Source organism: Sprattus sprattus (assembly GCF_963457725.1).
Source record: "Sprattus sprattus genome assembly, chromosome: 9".
Classification (NCBI taxonomy): Eukaryota; Metazoa; Chordata; class Actinopteri; order Clupeiformes; family Clupeidae; genus Sprattus; species Sprattus sprattus.
The window spans coordinates 24109028-24124132 of NC_137928.1; the positions used below are offsets into that span (position 1 = coordinate 24109028).

The 15105-nt window shown below is 40.2% G+C and overlaps 1 protein-coding gene across 1 annotated transcript; it reads left to right on the forward strand.

Annotated features, from left to right (window-relative positions):
• Positions 1–388: 388 nt before the first annotated feature.
• On the forward strand, positions 389–13318 carry treh (trehalase (brush-border membrane glycoprotein); the record flags this gene model as incomplete). Its single annotated transcript, XM_080845037.1, is given in 16 exon segments — positions 389–447; positions 449–628; positions 2516–2616; positions 2700–2847; positions 3048–3135; positions 4670–4770; positions 4891–4983; positions 5595–5711; positions 5803–5925; positions 6059–6108; positions 7165–7365; positions 8267–8484; positions 9693–9804; positions 11831–11943; positions 12086–12139; positions 13163–13318. Coding segments are annotated over 16 exon segments (1914 nt in total).
• Positions 13319–15105: the final 1787 nt, after the last annotated feature.

A 15105-nucleotide genomic window follows, 5' to 3' on the forward strand; every position in this document is an offset into this window, starting at 1 on the left:
GCGGAATTTACGCTGGGAAAAAAAAAATGTTGGCAATTTGGTATTTGTTTTCTGCCCCACCAAAACATTCAATTGGCAATTTAACAGTGAGTTATTTATATTTGAATAAGGGTCTGTGGTAAGTTAAATGCTGTGGTACCATCTGACGTGACTTCAAGTGTCTTGAAAGTTTTTGTTAGGAAATAAAACTCACTGTAATCCACTCTTGCTGTCTTGATGTTAATATGAAAGTACCCAAACCCCATTCTCTCTCTAAATGTTATACATTTACTAAGTCAGGCTGAAATATAAATGTATTTTTGACCTTAAACTTTATACATCCTAGGCTATAAAAGAAGTCTGCAACTGTTGTGTAAGTGATAAGCACACATGGGTTACATGCCATTAGATGACCTTGGGACCGATGATTGCACTGATGCCCCATCTGCTGTGCCTGCATATTACTAACTAGAGGGCTCCAACTCCCCACTGGGGCACTTTACATCGTGTGGTGGAGAACGTCAAACTTATTGCATATACTACGTTTGGCGCAGCCGTTTTGGACGTCTCTCCGGATTATGAACCGAGTAGGCTTAGTATTTTGCCTTCTCTTTGCCCGAGGTGATGTGTTACCACCTCCCTGTGACAGGTAAGTTCTATAGAAGTAGGCTACTTGCGGTTGTGGGACTTTTTTTTTTTTTTTTCAAAGGAAGCTGCTTTGCTTTCACTTTGATAAATTAGCTAGCTTGCACTTACACCACGTAATGGAAGGAATGCAGTGAGTGAGGTTTTGTTTTGTTTTTGTTCATTTTGCAAATGATTTGAAGCGGGAAGTTACTTATCCTAACGGTTACATTATCTTGCAGTAGCTACCGTGTTGCGTAGGCGATCACATGATACAACACGGTTAATTCGGCCATATTAACTTGTATAGAAAGCTTTTTATTAACAAAAAGAAACTGTTTGGCTACACAGAGAGAGCAATGGCTCGAATTATTTGTAAATGCACACACATGTCATTTGTTAATCTGTAATTCTGCGTGTGAAGTGTTGAATCTGCATTTGTGGATCATCCAATGATAAAACATTTCACGACAAATGCTTTGATGTGCTGCCAAAGGGTTTTCTTACTTTTTCATGGGGACCACAGAAATGTACATAGTCTGGCAAGTGGGAATGACTGTTTATCTGTTGTTCATGGCCATCTGCAATCAAATTTTATAAAGATACCTCCAAAAAGTGGCTAATTGAATTTGCGAGACGAAAACTTTTGGCAATCGGCACCACTATTGTTTAATTGTAATGAAATCGGACTTCCCCTGACGTGCACTTGGAGTCGCCATTTATCCACATGTAAACTCGATAGCAAAATGACTTAAAACAGGTGTGTGTGTCTCTCCCCCCCCCCACCCCATTATGTCTAACATTGTTCCTTTCCAAAGATACACTCAACAAACATAAATGCAACATCGAATAACTTTGAAAGAATTCAGTCTTTATTGGGAAATCAGCTACTGCATTGCAGTAAACTATTGGTGCCAGATGACTACAGATATTCATTTGAGCACAGACTTTTATAGAAATAAGCTTTTCGTGAGCACATGAAACACAACTACTTGCTGAGTTACGAACAGTAAATCACAGTTTTTTAGTAAATTTGGCAGGTGCACAAATTTACGTTTGCTGCTCTTTCCTCTCACCAGTTGTGTTGAATTTGGCTTTTGACAGAAACAATTCCAAATTTGGATGGAAGTGAAATGTTCCAGATACATTACCCGCCTAGATCAGGTCTAATGTTTCTTTGCGGTCGTCATTCCTGTTACAAGCTCAGTGAGAACATTTAAGAAAAACAATTGTCATTACATTTGCCTGTAGGCTATTCATGCAATATATCTGCCTTCATCGAGATGCCATTTACTATACACATACTTAAAAAGCAGGGAATGCACAACACAAATTATACAGATATACCTATTAAGTGCCATGGAAAGTGCTGTTTCACTGTTATTGCCGAGTTTGGTTTCTCGAGTTTACAGAGTTGCTGAAGAAGAGTTGTTCTAGGCTAGGCCTGCACCATATTTGTAAACATACCAGCCTAAACCTTACAAAATCCATTGTCAAGGCTACACAGAAACTGCGATGTTGATACAGGTTCAAGGTTTCAGACTAAGAATTTTGAGCTGACTAGTGAATTATCTCCATTGGCCTAACCAAAGACCAGGGTCTATAATGGCCTATAAGTCATCTAAGCTTGCAATGTTGCTGTTTGGAGTAGAGGACAGTATGGGAATTCTTGCCTCTCTTTCAAATATCCTGTTGAAAGAAGGTATGAATAAACTGGAAGGTTTGAATAGTGTTTGCAGATTTTGTTTATTGAGGACAGTATGGGAATTCTTGCCTCTCTTTCAAAATATCCTGTTGAAAGAAGGTATGAATAAACTGGAAGGTTTGAATAGTGTTTGCAGATTTAGTTTATTGAGTAGGATATGAAAACAGACATACCTCACTGCTTCATTTGTCTATCTGTGTCTGGCAGTGAAATTTACTGCACTGGAGAACTATTGAGACAAGTGCAGACCGCTAGACTCTTTGACGATGACAAGTACTTTGTGGATATGAAGTTGCTGGCTGCCCCAGGTACGTTACTTTACTTTAGGACCCCCACATGCCCTCCCTGTTGTGATATTTCTTTTGGCTGATTTGAAACTACTGTACCCAAGATGTAGTGCTCCAGGCTTTTCACAACTTGACATCTGGAGTTCAGAATCAGACGATCATTCCTGCCAAACTGAAAGAGTTCCTGAGGAAGTTCTTTGATGCCCCAGGGAAGGAGTTTGAGACTTGGACCCCACTAGACTGGCATGAAAAGTAAGAGCATGTTATCTTATCTTTGGTGTTGCACAACAGTTCTCTGTTCAGTATTCAGACAAGACTAGTGCAAAATAAGGACGGTATGTTTCTATCAACAATACAGGTTTGAAACGAGTAGACCTTAACTGTGGCTTAGCAAAGAAACGTATAATGGTGGAGTTATACATGCATGACTTCCATTCTTTTTTGGCTTGCAGACCTCAGTTCCTTTCAAAGATTAAAGACCCAAAGCTGTATAACTGGGCGGCTGAGCTTCATCGCCTGTGGAAGTCCTTGGGTCGAAAGGTAGAGTGTAACCTTGTTCAGCTCCTCAGTGGCACCCACAAGTTGGCACCATTTTGTCTAAGGCTTTACCTGCGCCTTTAGCTTTAGCTGATGATATGATGATTCAGTATAATCTTTGGTATCCCACATATATTCTCCCAGCTATTTTCCTTCACAGCTTTTTGGGTGCTATCAGACCCATCTTACCCTGGATTACTAACAAAAGAACAAGACGCCCTTATAACACAACTACTGTAGCTTCTAAAGGGAAATTACCTAAGGCTTGTGTCCACTCCCTAGAAGCGGCTGTTTTTAGAGTCTCAAATGTATGTTAAAGTTCAAGCTGCTGTTACAAAAGCATCTTGACCTGTTCATGAGGCCTATCAGCAGGGCTTTAGGTCTTGCACAGATGAGGAGGATCAGACTGATTTTAGAGTTATCTAGAGAATTGAGGAACATTTTCATTCGCTGGTGTGCCACTAATGATGTTAAGATGCTAGAGGATCTGTTAAATCTGGTCACACCAGAGCAATTTGAAGATTCCATACCTGGCAACATTCCTTTTGAAACACAAAGTTAAATCGCCCGATGAGGTCGCCTTCTTGGCTGACAAATGTGCTTTGATGCACAACATAGCAACTACCTAACCATAGCAAACAGGAAACAGCATTTTCAGGATAGCCTGAAGCAAGGTTTCATTTTTCAATCAGCGCTAACCCATTAAAGGCAGCCTTGGGTTCAGAGTGGTCACAAGCACTTGTGGAGAATGTTAAATTGCTTCACTAAGACAATGAACAATCCTGAGATAAACATTAGGACATCAATGCCCTTCGCTAACACGTTAATTCAATGATTGGGATTCCCATTACAAGCCTGTCAGAAGATCATTGTTTATGGTACTAGGCCACCATGATCCTAATTGTTAGGATCGATTAATGATTCAACTCAAACTTTAGCTTCCATTCCCAGACACCTATAACACAAAAGAAATGCTCGGTTTTCACTGTGAGTGACAAAGAGGTATTTTTGTGCGTGCAGGGAGGGGGTCGTATTTTTGCTTGAAATGCCCTTCTGGAGTTCATACAACATTGAGATGGCTTGTAGCGCTTGCACCACAACTTCATGGCATTTGACACAGTTACCTTAAGTTCAATTAAGTGGTTAATACATAGGTGAACTCAATACATGGGTTTCTTTTATAAAAAATGACATAACATACTGCAATGCGGTTTATAAACATTGCAGTCAGTCAGTAGTCTGGAAATGCAGCTGTATCAGTCAGTAGTCTGTATGCAGCTTTCAGATGGTGAGCCGTGGCTGACGCTGCTAGAGCGAGTAGGTTTGGTAGACAAAGGCTATCCAGACCATAGACATACTGTATATAGATCTATATGTCTATGATCCAGACATGATCTCAGTGTAGAGCAGAGAGACCCTGAGGCATCACTGACCCCTATAGAGGAAACAGTGATATTCAGTGTTCATGCTTTTTTTATTTGTTCAGCTTGAATGTAGATGCACTATGACGCTAGTTCCATTGTGTGATCTCAAACAGATTACCACCGATGTAAAGGATCACCCTGAGTTGTACTCCCAAATCTACACTCCTAACCCAGTCATCGTTCCAGGAGGGCGTTTCAGGGAACTGTACTACTGGTGAGCAGTAGATGTTGACCAAGGCTCAGAAATGTGCTTTCATATCCAGACAGGCATACTCAGTCTTGAACTGCTGAGACATGATATCTCTGCACTGACACTTAACCTGTCTTACCTTAGGGACTCCTACTGGATAATCAATGGCCTCCTCCTGTCCGAGATGACAGACACTGCCCGAGGGATGATTGAGAACTTTTTATACCTGGTCGACAGGTGAGCTCAGCCTTGTTCTGTCTGTGATACAACAGCCTACATGGACAAATGTTCTCATTTTAACTTATTTTCATTTTGAAACTTTAGCTTTTGAAACAACAGGTCCAGTCTAAGCAAGCGCCCTAAGATATATGGGAAATTGTTTATGTAGAATAAAGTGGAAGTGATAGGTTAGTAGCGTAGTTACTGGTCCCGTTTTGCATGCTATATGCGTGTCTTAGTCAAAAAGGCCAAAATATTTATGTTGTCTTCAAAGTATTTTATCCCAAGATTAACGAAATACCCACTGGTTAATGGCAGACTGTCCCAGAAAAACTCCAACAGAGAAATCAGAGAAAAGTATAGTCAAATCCATTAATTACACCCTTAGCATTACATTATTGTGTTAAAGTATGGTATAGTTTGTTTTAGGTGGTTGTTTAGGTTAAGGTGATTTTAGTTTTTGCAACTTGGCATTTCCAACCCTTTCTATATAAATCATTAGCTGCGTGTACTTGTGTCTTTTTTGTAAGCCGTGTGCTGTGTACTGCTGACAAAAAGTGAATGCTATCTAAGTAACTTGTAAGCAAACAATTGCATCACTGTATCGGTTGTTTTGAATTGTTCTGCAGGTACGGTTTTGTTCCAAACGGAGGCAGGATTTATTATGAGCGACGTAGTCAGCCCCCTTTCCTCACTCTAATGGTTCGGGATTACTTCACAGCCACAGAAGACATCCGCTTCCTGAGGTAGGCCAATCTGATCTCATGGAGTTTTACCATCTGTTCAATCTTAATATTCTACTGACATACTCAAATGTTTTTTTTTTTTTTTTTTCAGGAAAGCTGTACCTGCTTTAGAAAGGGAATACAACTTTTGGATGCAGAATCGGTCCATCATAGTTGAAGTGGATGGGAAGAAGCATGTTGTCAACTACTACAATGTGCAAGTTGGTCAGCCAAGGTCAGGGGGTCTCCTGTACACCTAGAAGAGCTACTTAGCATACATGGACTATGTCATACTGTATATGTTTGCTTGTTTGAAAGGCATAAACAAATGTTGAAGGATAACTACATACATTTGGTCTCCCATTTAGACCAGAGTCCTACACTGATGATTTGGACCTTGCTGAACACATGTCAGAAGGTATGCTTTGATAGATAGATGGATACTTTATTAATCCAGAGGGAAATTTAAGGACATCCAGTAACTTATTATATCTTTGACGTTCCCTCACATAAATCGGTTATGTCTTCTCACCCTAATTTTTGGGTCAGCGATTATGATTGCATAGTTGTGTGGCAAAGGAGAAACATGTAGGGAAACGGGTGAGTGACAAAAGTTCATCTTTGATTTTTTACTAATAACGAAATCCCTGAATTCAGTGAACAATAGCTAATTAACAATAAGCAGTACCAAATCATAATTTGAAAAAGACTTTTGATGAAGAAACCATGGTAACCATGGAATATTTCAGCTTGATTTCACATCCATCGACATTCCCACTACAGAGCTTCTCTGGCTCCCGCTATGCTCATCTGAGGTGGCGAGAGAGAGGCTTTCATTAGCTTAATCCAGAACCTTTCAGACACTTACTTACGTTATGGAAAAGATAGTTATGAAAAACATTACACGCATTACTTTACGGAAGCAGGCTTCTGTCAAACCAGAATGAAGTCCAGGAAACAGAAGTACTGTCAGTGTGGGCATTGACACTGTTCTAAGTGGTTTTAGGAGGGCTATGTTTCTGATGGGACAGCAGTGTCCATACCCACAACGCCAAAACAAATAGTTTCATACTGCCCTAAAAACGGACACTGACGTGTTATATCTGATAAAAGATAACTTCACTATTACAACATTTTGCCTAGGATTCTATATTGCCATGAAACATTGTTCGTTAGTGTTGCTCTATAAATGATATAAGGAAAGCTAGTATTAGTGTGAAATTAGTAGATGATGTTACCATAATGCCATTGTCATTATCCGAAGAAAAATCCCCTGAGCATGTTATGCACGCCACCAAAGCAACATTGAATGGTAATCAGAATAGAGGATATAAGGAAACAGACTGAACACACAATGAACAATAAATATGAATGTATATGGATTTCACACTTGAGCTGAGCTTTGTCGTAATTGCTGCTCTTGACCTTCATGTGATGAATGCAGTATGATAACTGGACAGTCCTTTGCTGACAGGGGACGAGGAAAGGTTATTTGCGGAACTGAAGGCAGGGGCAGAGTCTGGTTGGGACTTCAGCTCTCGATGGTTTGCTGGCAACAAGGACTCCAACAATGCCACCTTGAAGGACATCTACACCTCAGCAGTCATCCCGACTGACCTCAATGCCCTCATGTGCCTCAATGAGTACACTCTTGCCCAGTTCCATCGTACACTGGGTGAGAAAAATATATATATTCATATCGAAATACAATACTGAGGCTACATAGTTACAACAGTCATTTCAATATGAGCTTTTGTATCCAATTGCACCCGGATGCATCAACTGCCAGGTGTGTTCTGTCAGGAAATAAATTCCTGGTGTTCCATAGAGACCTACGTAAATAGCTTTCTATTTAAATTCTGCAACTTTCAACTAAACCAAGCTTTTGGGTTTCATGATCATTTCACATTAATTAGTTTCAGACTGTAATTTGCATCTTTATAAGTACAGGTCCTTTACCACCCAGGGGCATCTTTCTAATTATAATACTAATGAGGGAAGAGCCAATCTCATACCTGACCATTTGAGTTCACATTCAAAGGAAGAGATTTTTTTTTTTTTCAAAAGGTTCTGAACTTATTTTTGAACTTAACAACCAATCAAATAAAACCTCTCCCTTCTGTACTCCTGAAGCAATGTGTTGATGGGGTGGAATTGTTTATGGCTGGGTCCAAGCCAAGTCATTTCCCATTTACAGCACCAGGACTGTATATGAACACCTTTTTTGTTGTTGATGCTGTTCTAGTTTTTTTAGCACACACACTAAACGGACAGCTTTAAGTTTTGTTTTGTCAAAATATGTGCTCTGATCCGATGAGACGCGAAATGAGAATCAATTATACATTTCTTTTCATTGAAGTTCCGTGAAACATCAGGCGAATGGTACATTTTTTCATAAGAGATAATTTTAAGTATTCTCAGACCGGTTTTTATTGTTTCCTCCTGCACTTAATATGAGGCTGCTCCAAAACACAGACATCCAGAACACACCTTACTCTAATTGTAATAAAACTGTGGTCCTTAAACGTATGGCTGTGTTGGACATGTATTCATTGCTTGGTGGTTTCGTCCCTCAGGCAATGATGCTGCAGCTCAGCGCTACTCCGAAGCGTACGCTAACCGACTGGCCGCAGTAGAGGCACTGCTGTGGAACTCAGAGAGGGGTGTTTGGTTTGATTACAGTTTGCGCACAAACAGCAGCAACTTTGCTTTCTTCCCATCAAACCTGGCTCCTCTTTGGGCACGCTGCTTCAGTCACATTGACATGCAGCTCAGGGCTTTTGAATACCTAAAGGCAAGTACACTTAAGCATCATCATTGTTTACAGAGGCATGCAGCACATTAAGCTCTTCTGTATGACGTTTAATTCAAGAGAAAAAACACATTCCATGAATACAATATTCTCGTATTAGTCGTAAGTAATAGTCTTAACTGTAAGGAACACATAATGTATTTCCATTTTTCCTCAAAAATAAAAAATGCTTACTCCCCCTGGTAGCCCCTAGTTCGACATAGACCCTTCAATATTGGTATTCATCAAACACAGACTGCCCTGGCATCCAGGAGGTACGAAACAAATAGTAAGCCAAGCACATTTGGAACTGTGGTTATGTATGTATTGGATTACAACCACAGTTTCTTGTCATATGACTGTACTGCCCTACAAAGCAAAAAGGCAGTAACTGCACAGAGCACTAAACTGAGAAAAATGACCTTAAAGTTATCTTGTTGTCCAGCCCAAGTAGTTGTAGGTAGATTATTGGACATGAGGCAGTATTGTTACTCCATATAACCTTATTCTTTTCAGATATTAGTAATTTTATTATTTTTTGTATTTTACCCCCTTTTTACAGTTACTGTATTTTTGCTCTTTATTACTTTGTATTACTCCTACTTCCGAAGGTTCCATACCAAGTAAGAAGGCAGTAACTTAATACAGTAATGGCGTTTACTGCCTTTTTGCTTTGCTTTACTAGCAGTTTTTGTAGTTACTGTACAAACACCCAACAATTTTCTCCAAAACGACATACATTTGAGATGAGATGTTTTGTTACATGACAAACAATGCTTTGAATGTTACAAAAAACACAATAACTCATTTTCGCCAAAAAATGCAGTTACTGCCTTTTTGCTTTGTAGGGCAGTGTACAAGAAGAGACTTAGTTACCTAAGGAAGATTCGAATGACAGTTCATGCAGTGACACAGAGTGACCTTTTCGGTATACAGTTCTTGACCTGAAACAAGAGACATACAATAGAAATAGACTTCCACGGACTGCAACTTAACAAAAAGGGCTTATTACGTATTTAATTCATTCAAAAAATAGTATTCCTTTTATTCATATTATTTTATTTTGTTCATATGCTGTGATTTTGTATAACTTTTCCATGCAGATTTTTGTCACCCCTTCTCTGAAGCATTAGCGGTGTTAGCGCTGCTAACCACTGCCTGTTTTCGATGTTCACCATATCTTCATTTATGACACCAATCATTGCGTACAGGAGAGTGGAGCATTGAATTACCCGCATGGTGTCCCCACCTCCTTCCACAACAGCGGAGAGCAGTGGGACATGCCCAATGCTTGGTCCCCCCTCCAGCAGATGCTTATCGTGGGTGAGTTATTTGCCACAACTTCATTTGTGCATACTGAGGGAACTGCATAGTGATGTCCGTGGGATTTACAGTGCCACTTTAAAGTATGTGAACCCCTTGACCACTTAGGAGTTTTCTGTTGTTTTACCATGATTTTTCATTTTTTTTCATCACCAATTTTCCATAGAAGGAATGTCAGGTTTATGTTTATCATTTGCATGTACTTTTTTTAGAGGGAATTGTTTGAGTAGCCAAAAGACTACATGAAACATGGAATTAGTCCATTTCAAAAGTAAGTGAACCCCCAGCTGAATTGGTAAAGTCAAGCAGGTAACAGATTCAGTGAAACTTATTTGGGTGCTTAATTAGTCAATTAAGCAAACCGATCATCTGAGACATCCTTAGGGAAAGGTTTGGGCAACACAGATTAAAAGAGGGAGGAAACCAACCAAACTACTGTAGTGCCAAGGTGTACCCACACAGATCAACAATGCCGAAAGGAAACGAGATATCCGAGAACATCAGGAAGAAGGTTCTGACAGCCCATCAGTCTTGGGAAAGCTATAAGACCATCTCCAAAAGATTCCAGCTCCATCCATCCATCCAAGACAAATAATTTAGAAATGGAGGGCATTCAACATGACCGCATCTCTGCCTAGAAGTGGACGCCCATCAAGACCATCACCAAGAAGCACCAGAAGAAGAATAAATCAGGTAAAAGTCAACCCACACATCACCTCTAAAGAGTTTCAGACCTCTCTGGCAGCATCTGGGGTAAATGTACATGGGTCTACAATCAGACGAAAATTGAATAGACATGACATTCATGATCGGGTTGCTAGAAGGAAGCCTCTGCTCTCAAGAAAGAACAAAACTGCCCGTTTCAACTTTGCCCGAGAGCACTTGGATAAACCAAAGGCCTTCTGGAAGTCCCTTCTTTAAACAGATGAGTCCGAGATAGAATTATTTTGTCACGATCAAAACCAACAATTTTCGTCTGATTGTAGACCCATGTACATTTACCCCAGATGCTGCCAGAGAGGTCCGAAACTCTTTAGAGGTGATGTGTGGGTTGACTTTTACCTGATTTATTCTTCTTCTGGTGCTTCTTGGTGATGGTCTTGATGGGTGTCCACTTCTAGGCAGAGATGCGGTCATGTTGAATGCCCTCCATTTCAAAATTATTTGTCTTGGATGGATGGATGGAGCTGGAATCTTTTGGAGATGGTCTTATAGCTTTCCCAAGACTGATGGGCTGTCAGAACCTTCTTCCTGATGTTCTCGGATATCTCGTTTCCTCTCGGCATTGTTGATCTGTGTGGGTACACCTTGGCACTACAGTAGTTTGGTTGGTTTCCTCTCTCTTTTAATCTGTGTTGCCCAAACCTTTCCCTAAGGATGTCTCAGATGATCGGTTTGCTCAATTGACTAATTATTCACCCAAATAAGTTTCACTGAATCTGTTACCTGCTTGACTTTATCAATTCAGCTGGGGGTTCACTTACTTTTGAAATGGACTAATTCCATGTTTCATGTAGTTTTTCAGCTTCTCAAACAATTTCCTCTAAACAAGTACATGCAAATGATAAACATAAACCTGACATTTCATCTATGGAAAATTGGTGATGAAAAAAATGAAAAATCATGGTAAAACACCAGAAAACGCTTAAGTGCTCAAGGGGTTCACATACTTTCAAGTGGCACTGTATATAATATAATAGCATATTCTGGACAATCGGGGCATGGAAGCTTTGCCAGCAACTAAGAGCAAAATTATTTTTTAGTCATTCTCTTCAAATGTCTTAGTCATAGCACCAATAGGTTGGCGTCTATGCCTACTTCTTCATTTGCGAGTTGAGGTCAAATTACAGAATATGTACTGTAAACTAAATAGAATGCTAAACAATTTGAAGCATCATTTGCTAATAATGAAATAAGCTTTCTAATAGAAAATGGAAACAGTGCTTTACTCTACTGGCAGCGTGCAATATGATAATGCAACAGGGAGTTGGGAGTTGAGTTTTTATTTGGTTCTTCTGCTTGTCAGGTTTATCAGATATCCCCTCAGAGGACCCTAAAGACCTGGCGTTTGAGTTGGCCCAGAAGTGGATCCAAACCAACTGGGCAGCTTACTCAACATATGAAGCCATGTTTGAGAAGGTTGTATCATAACTGATCATATGCTCATACAGTGTCATATAATGTGATATAATAAAGCATTTTCATTCACAATAAATGTCACAATTGTTTTTAGATTTGAATGTTGTATTTATCTAAACTGATCTCTACGTCCTTGTAACAGTATGATGTCATAGAAGGAGGAAAGCCTGGTGGGGGAGGCGAATATGAAGTTCAGGTATTTACAGTTGATTTGCAATGACTCCTCTTATACAATGCCACCTTGAAATACAAACATGACGTTGGGATGAGGGGGAAAACAAACCCTTCAGAACTTATCGTTTGGCTTTGTACAGAATACAGAAACCATGCCATGTGGAGCTGCAATGCTCAAGAGGCATTGCTCTTCACTGTGTGCCATAAAGAAACTATGCCAAGGAAACACAAAACCATCATTTCATTGATCTGCATCATGTTCAACTATCAGCCAGAAAAACAATCACAATCTCCTAACGCTCCATCGGCTCATTTTCTTTCTCTTTAATCCTGCCGCAAGGAGTTTGTCCGATCACAGTCATCTAGCAAATAGGGGGTGTGGTTGAGGTCAGCAAAGCAAACGCGTATCTGTGGGGGGGAAATAAACTGTTCCATTAGTTGTAGTATACAATGACATTATTTAAATAAAGTATGAGGTAAATCCAAGATGGTTGTTCAGGAATTTTTTCTAGATTCTGTTGATTTGACATTGAATTTTACATACTGTAATTCACTGTAATATGGTAATTTAATCATTTACCATTTTTTATTGAACCCTTCATGTGAAAGGGTTTAAGTCTAGTTAATGTGTTCATGTAACTAGTTAATTTGAACCAGCAGGGTTTCACTGTATCCAAATATTCAGTTGAGAAATGTGAGTATCAAAGTGGGTTGTGGTTTATCCTAAGTGGAGTATTTTACCCCTGCGTGACTTTATGTCTGTAAAACTGTTACGTGAAGGCAGTATCGTGATCAAAGAGGTGCTGTTACATTTTAATACATGTGTTATGTTTTGGGTTCAGATCATGGAAAGCTAGTAAGACATGCATTGATCATATTATTTATTTATTTATTTGTGTGTGTGTGTGAGTGTGTGTGTGTGTGTGTGTGTGTGTGTGTGTGTGTGTGTGTGTGTGTGTGTGTGTGTGTGTGTGTGTGTGTGTGTGTGTGTGTGTGTGTGTGTGTGTGTGTGTGTGTGTGTGTGTGTGTGTGCTCTCCTTAACAGCTGGGCTTTGGTTGGACCAATGGTGTAGCCTTGCAGCTCTTGGATCACTATGGCGAGAGGCTAAGTTCAGCAGGAGCTAGTTTGAATGGCTTCAGACTACTGCTCTGGAGCCTGTCGCTGCTCTTCACCATACTGCTCCAGCTCCTGCTGCTATAGGGATGGGGTCATGCTGCCAGAGGTGAATTGCATGTGAAAAAGAAACCGTGATTATATTTAATTATATTTGTATAGAGTGCATCTGCTAAACAGTAATTAAGAAGCTAGTTCTGTGTACTTTATGTTAACTTAAATTTGCCCACTCACCTTTTTGCTTTTGTCGCATTATCATTAATGCCATTTTAATTCCCTTTCACTTACACACTCAAAAATGTGATGGTTATGTTGCCCAATCCAAAGTGTTTTAATTACACTTTGTCCCCTCTTGATTTCAGCTTTGTCCTTTTCAGATGTTCACAATTGTCCCTGTAACGAACATGATGAAGGCAACTTCAAAGCAACAATAATCAAGCTGAGGAATAGGTTGATTACTTATGTTCCCCTTCACCTCACTATCGTTGACACTTAGATATAGAGTAATCAAGTTTTAATCAGGTTATACTTGACATAAGCTACTTCACTCAGTTAATAATGAGGCATACCTTTTTTGCTGTGTTTACTGTGTTCTCTATTTGGGAATTGAATATTAATGTAAAAAAAATAAACCGTTCATTTTCTCCGTTCTGAAAAGACTATTTGGAACAATATAAATACTGTCCTTTGGAAATCAAATCCTTAACACAAGTTCATTACAAGCTAGCAGCTGCCAACTAGTACCTTATCTATGTGTGTAAAGAATGCCCATATGAAAAACAATCAGTAATCAATGTGCAAGCTGCCAATTGAATGGTGATTTAAGATACTCTTAAATTATATAGTTCCGGGTGAACTAGATTAGCACTGACCTCTTTAGATTTGTTGGCTATTTCAAGTGCGTTACTGCCTCCTACTGGAAATCATTTTGGGCAACATCTGCGCAAGACGTGATTCTGCAAACCGATTTCATATATGCTACCTATGATTAAGTACTTAACTAAATATAATAAAAACAATAATAAAAAATATATGTGTAATTAATATTAAGGAATAATTATCTATTTATTAAATGCTGCGCTCTTGATTTTGTCTGTAAAGCGTAGTGTTCCACAAAAACAATGTACACGCATCATTCCAACCCCAAAGACAGGTTTCTGAAATTAGGTAAATAGATTTCTACAATTACGAACATAGAAACTAGAACATTGTATACCAGATGCAAATTTGTAGTGAAATATTCACAGATTAAGATTCAGCGAAAGTTGTGGAGGGACGAGGACATGGTGCAGGCCCTGGAGGAGGTGGCTGCAGGTATGTCGATGTGGCGGGCAGCCAGGGTGTTCCATGTCCCCCGCAACACCTTGGGGGACTAGATCCATGGCCTGGTCAACCATGGCTGTTGCACAGGCCAAGCGCAGCTACTGCACCAGCTGATGAAAACTCGCTGGTGCAGTATGTCATATACTGTTTCCAGCATGGGTACCCGCTCACCAAAGTGCGACTCATGGCGTATGGCAATGCGGTGAGGAGAAAGAGGAGCCCAATTATCATCGCGCCACCACAGGGGACAGACGTGGAGGCTGGCCTTGAAGAGGAGGCACTTGGCTAGTATGGACCTCCGCCAATGCTCCACATCCTGTGCTGGATCATCCCCTAGTTGTAGCAGGGTTGGTTCAGCCAGACCTAGCAGAGGTCCTGACCCGGGTCCAAACCAGAGGAACGACATTCTGCTCAATAACAGTGGATGCACGGGTCGTCACTGGAGAGGGGTATGAAAGACTCCTGCAGGAGAGGGTAGACCGTGCCAGGGTGACGGCGGAACCAAGGGAGCAGAGGGCCGTCGCCAAGAGGATCCCCGTCAAACCCTCCGG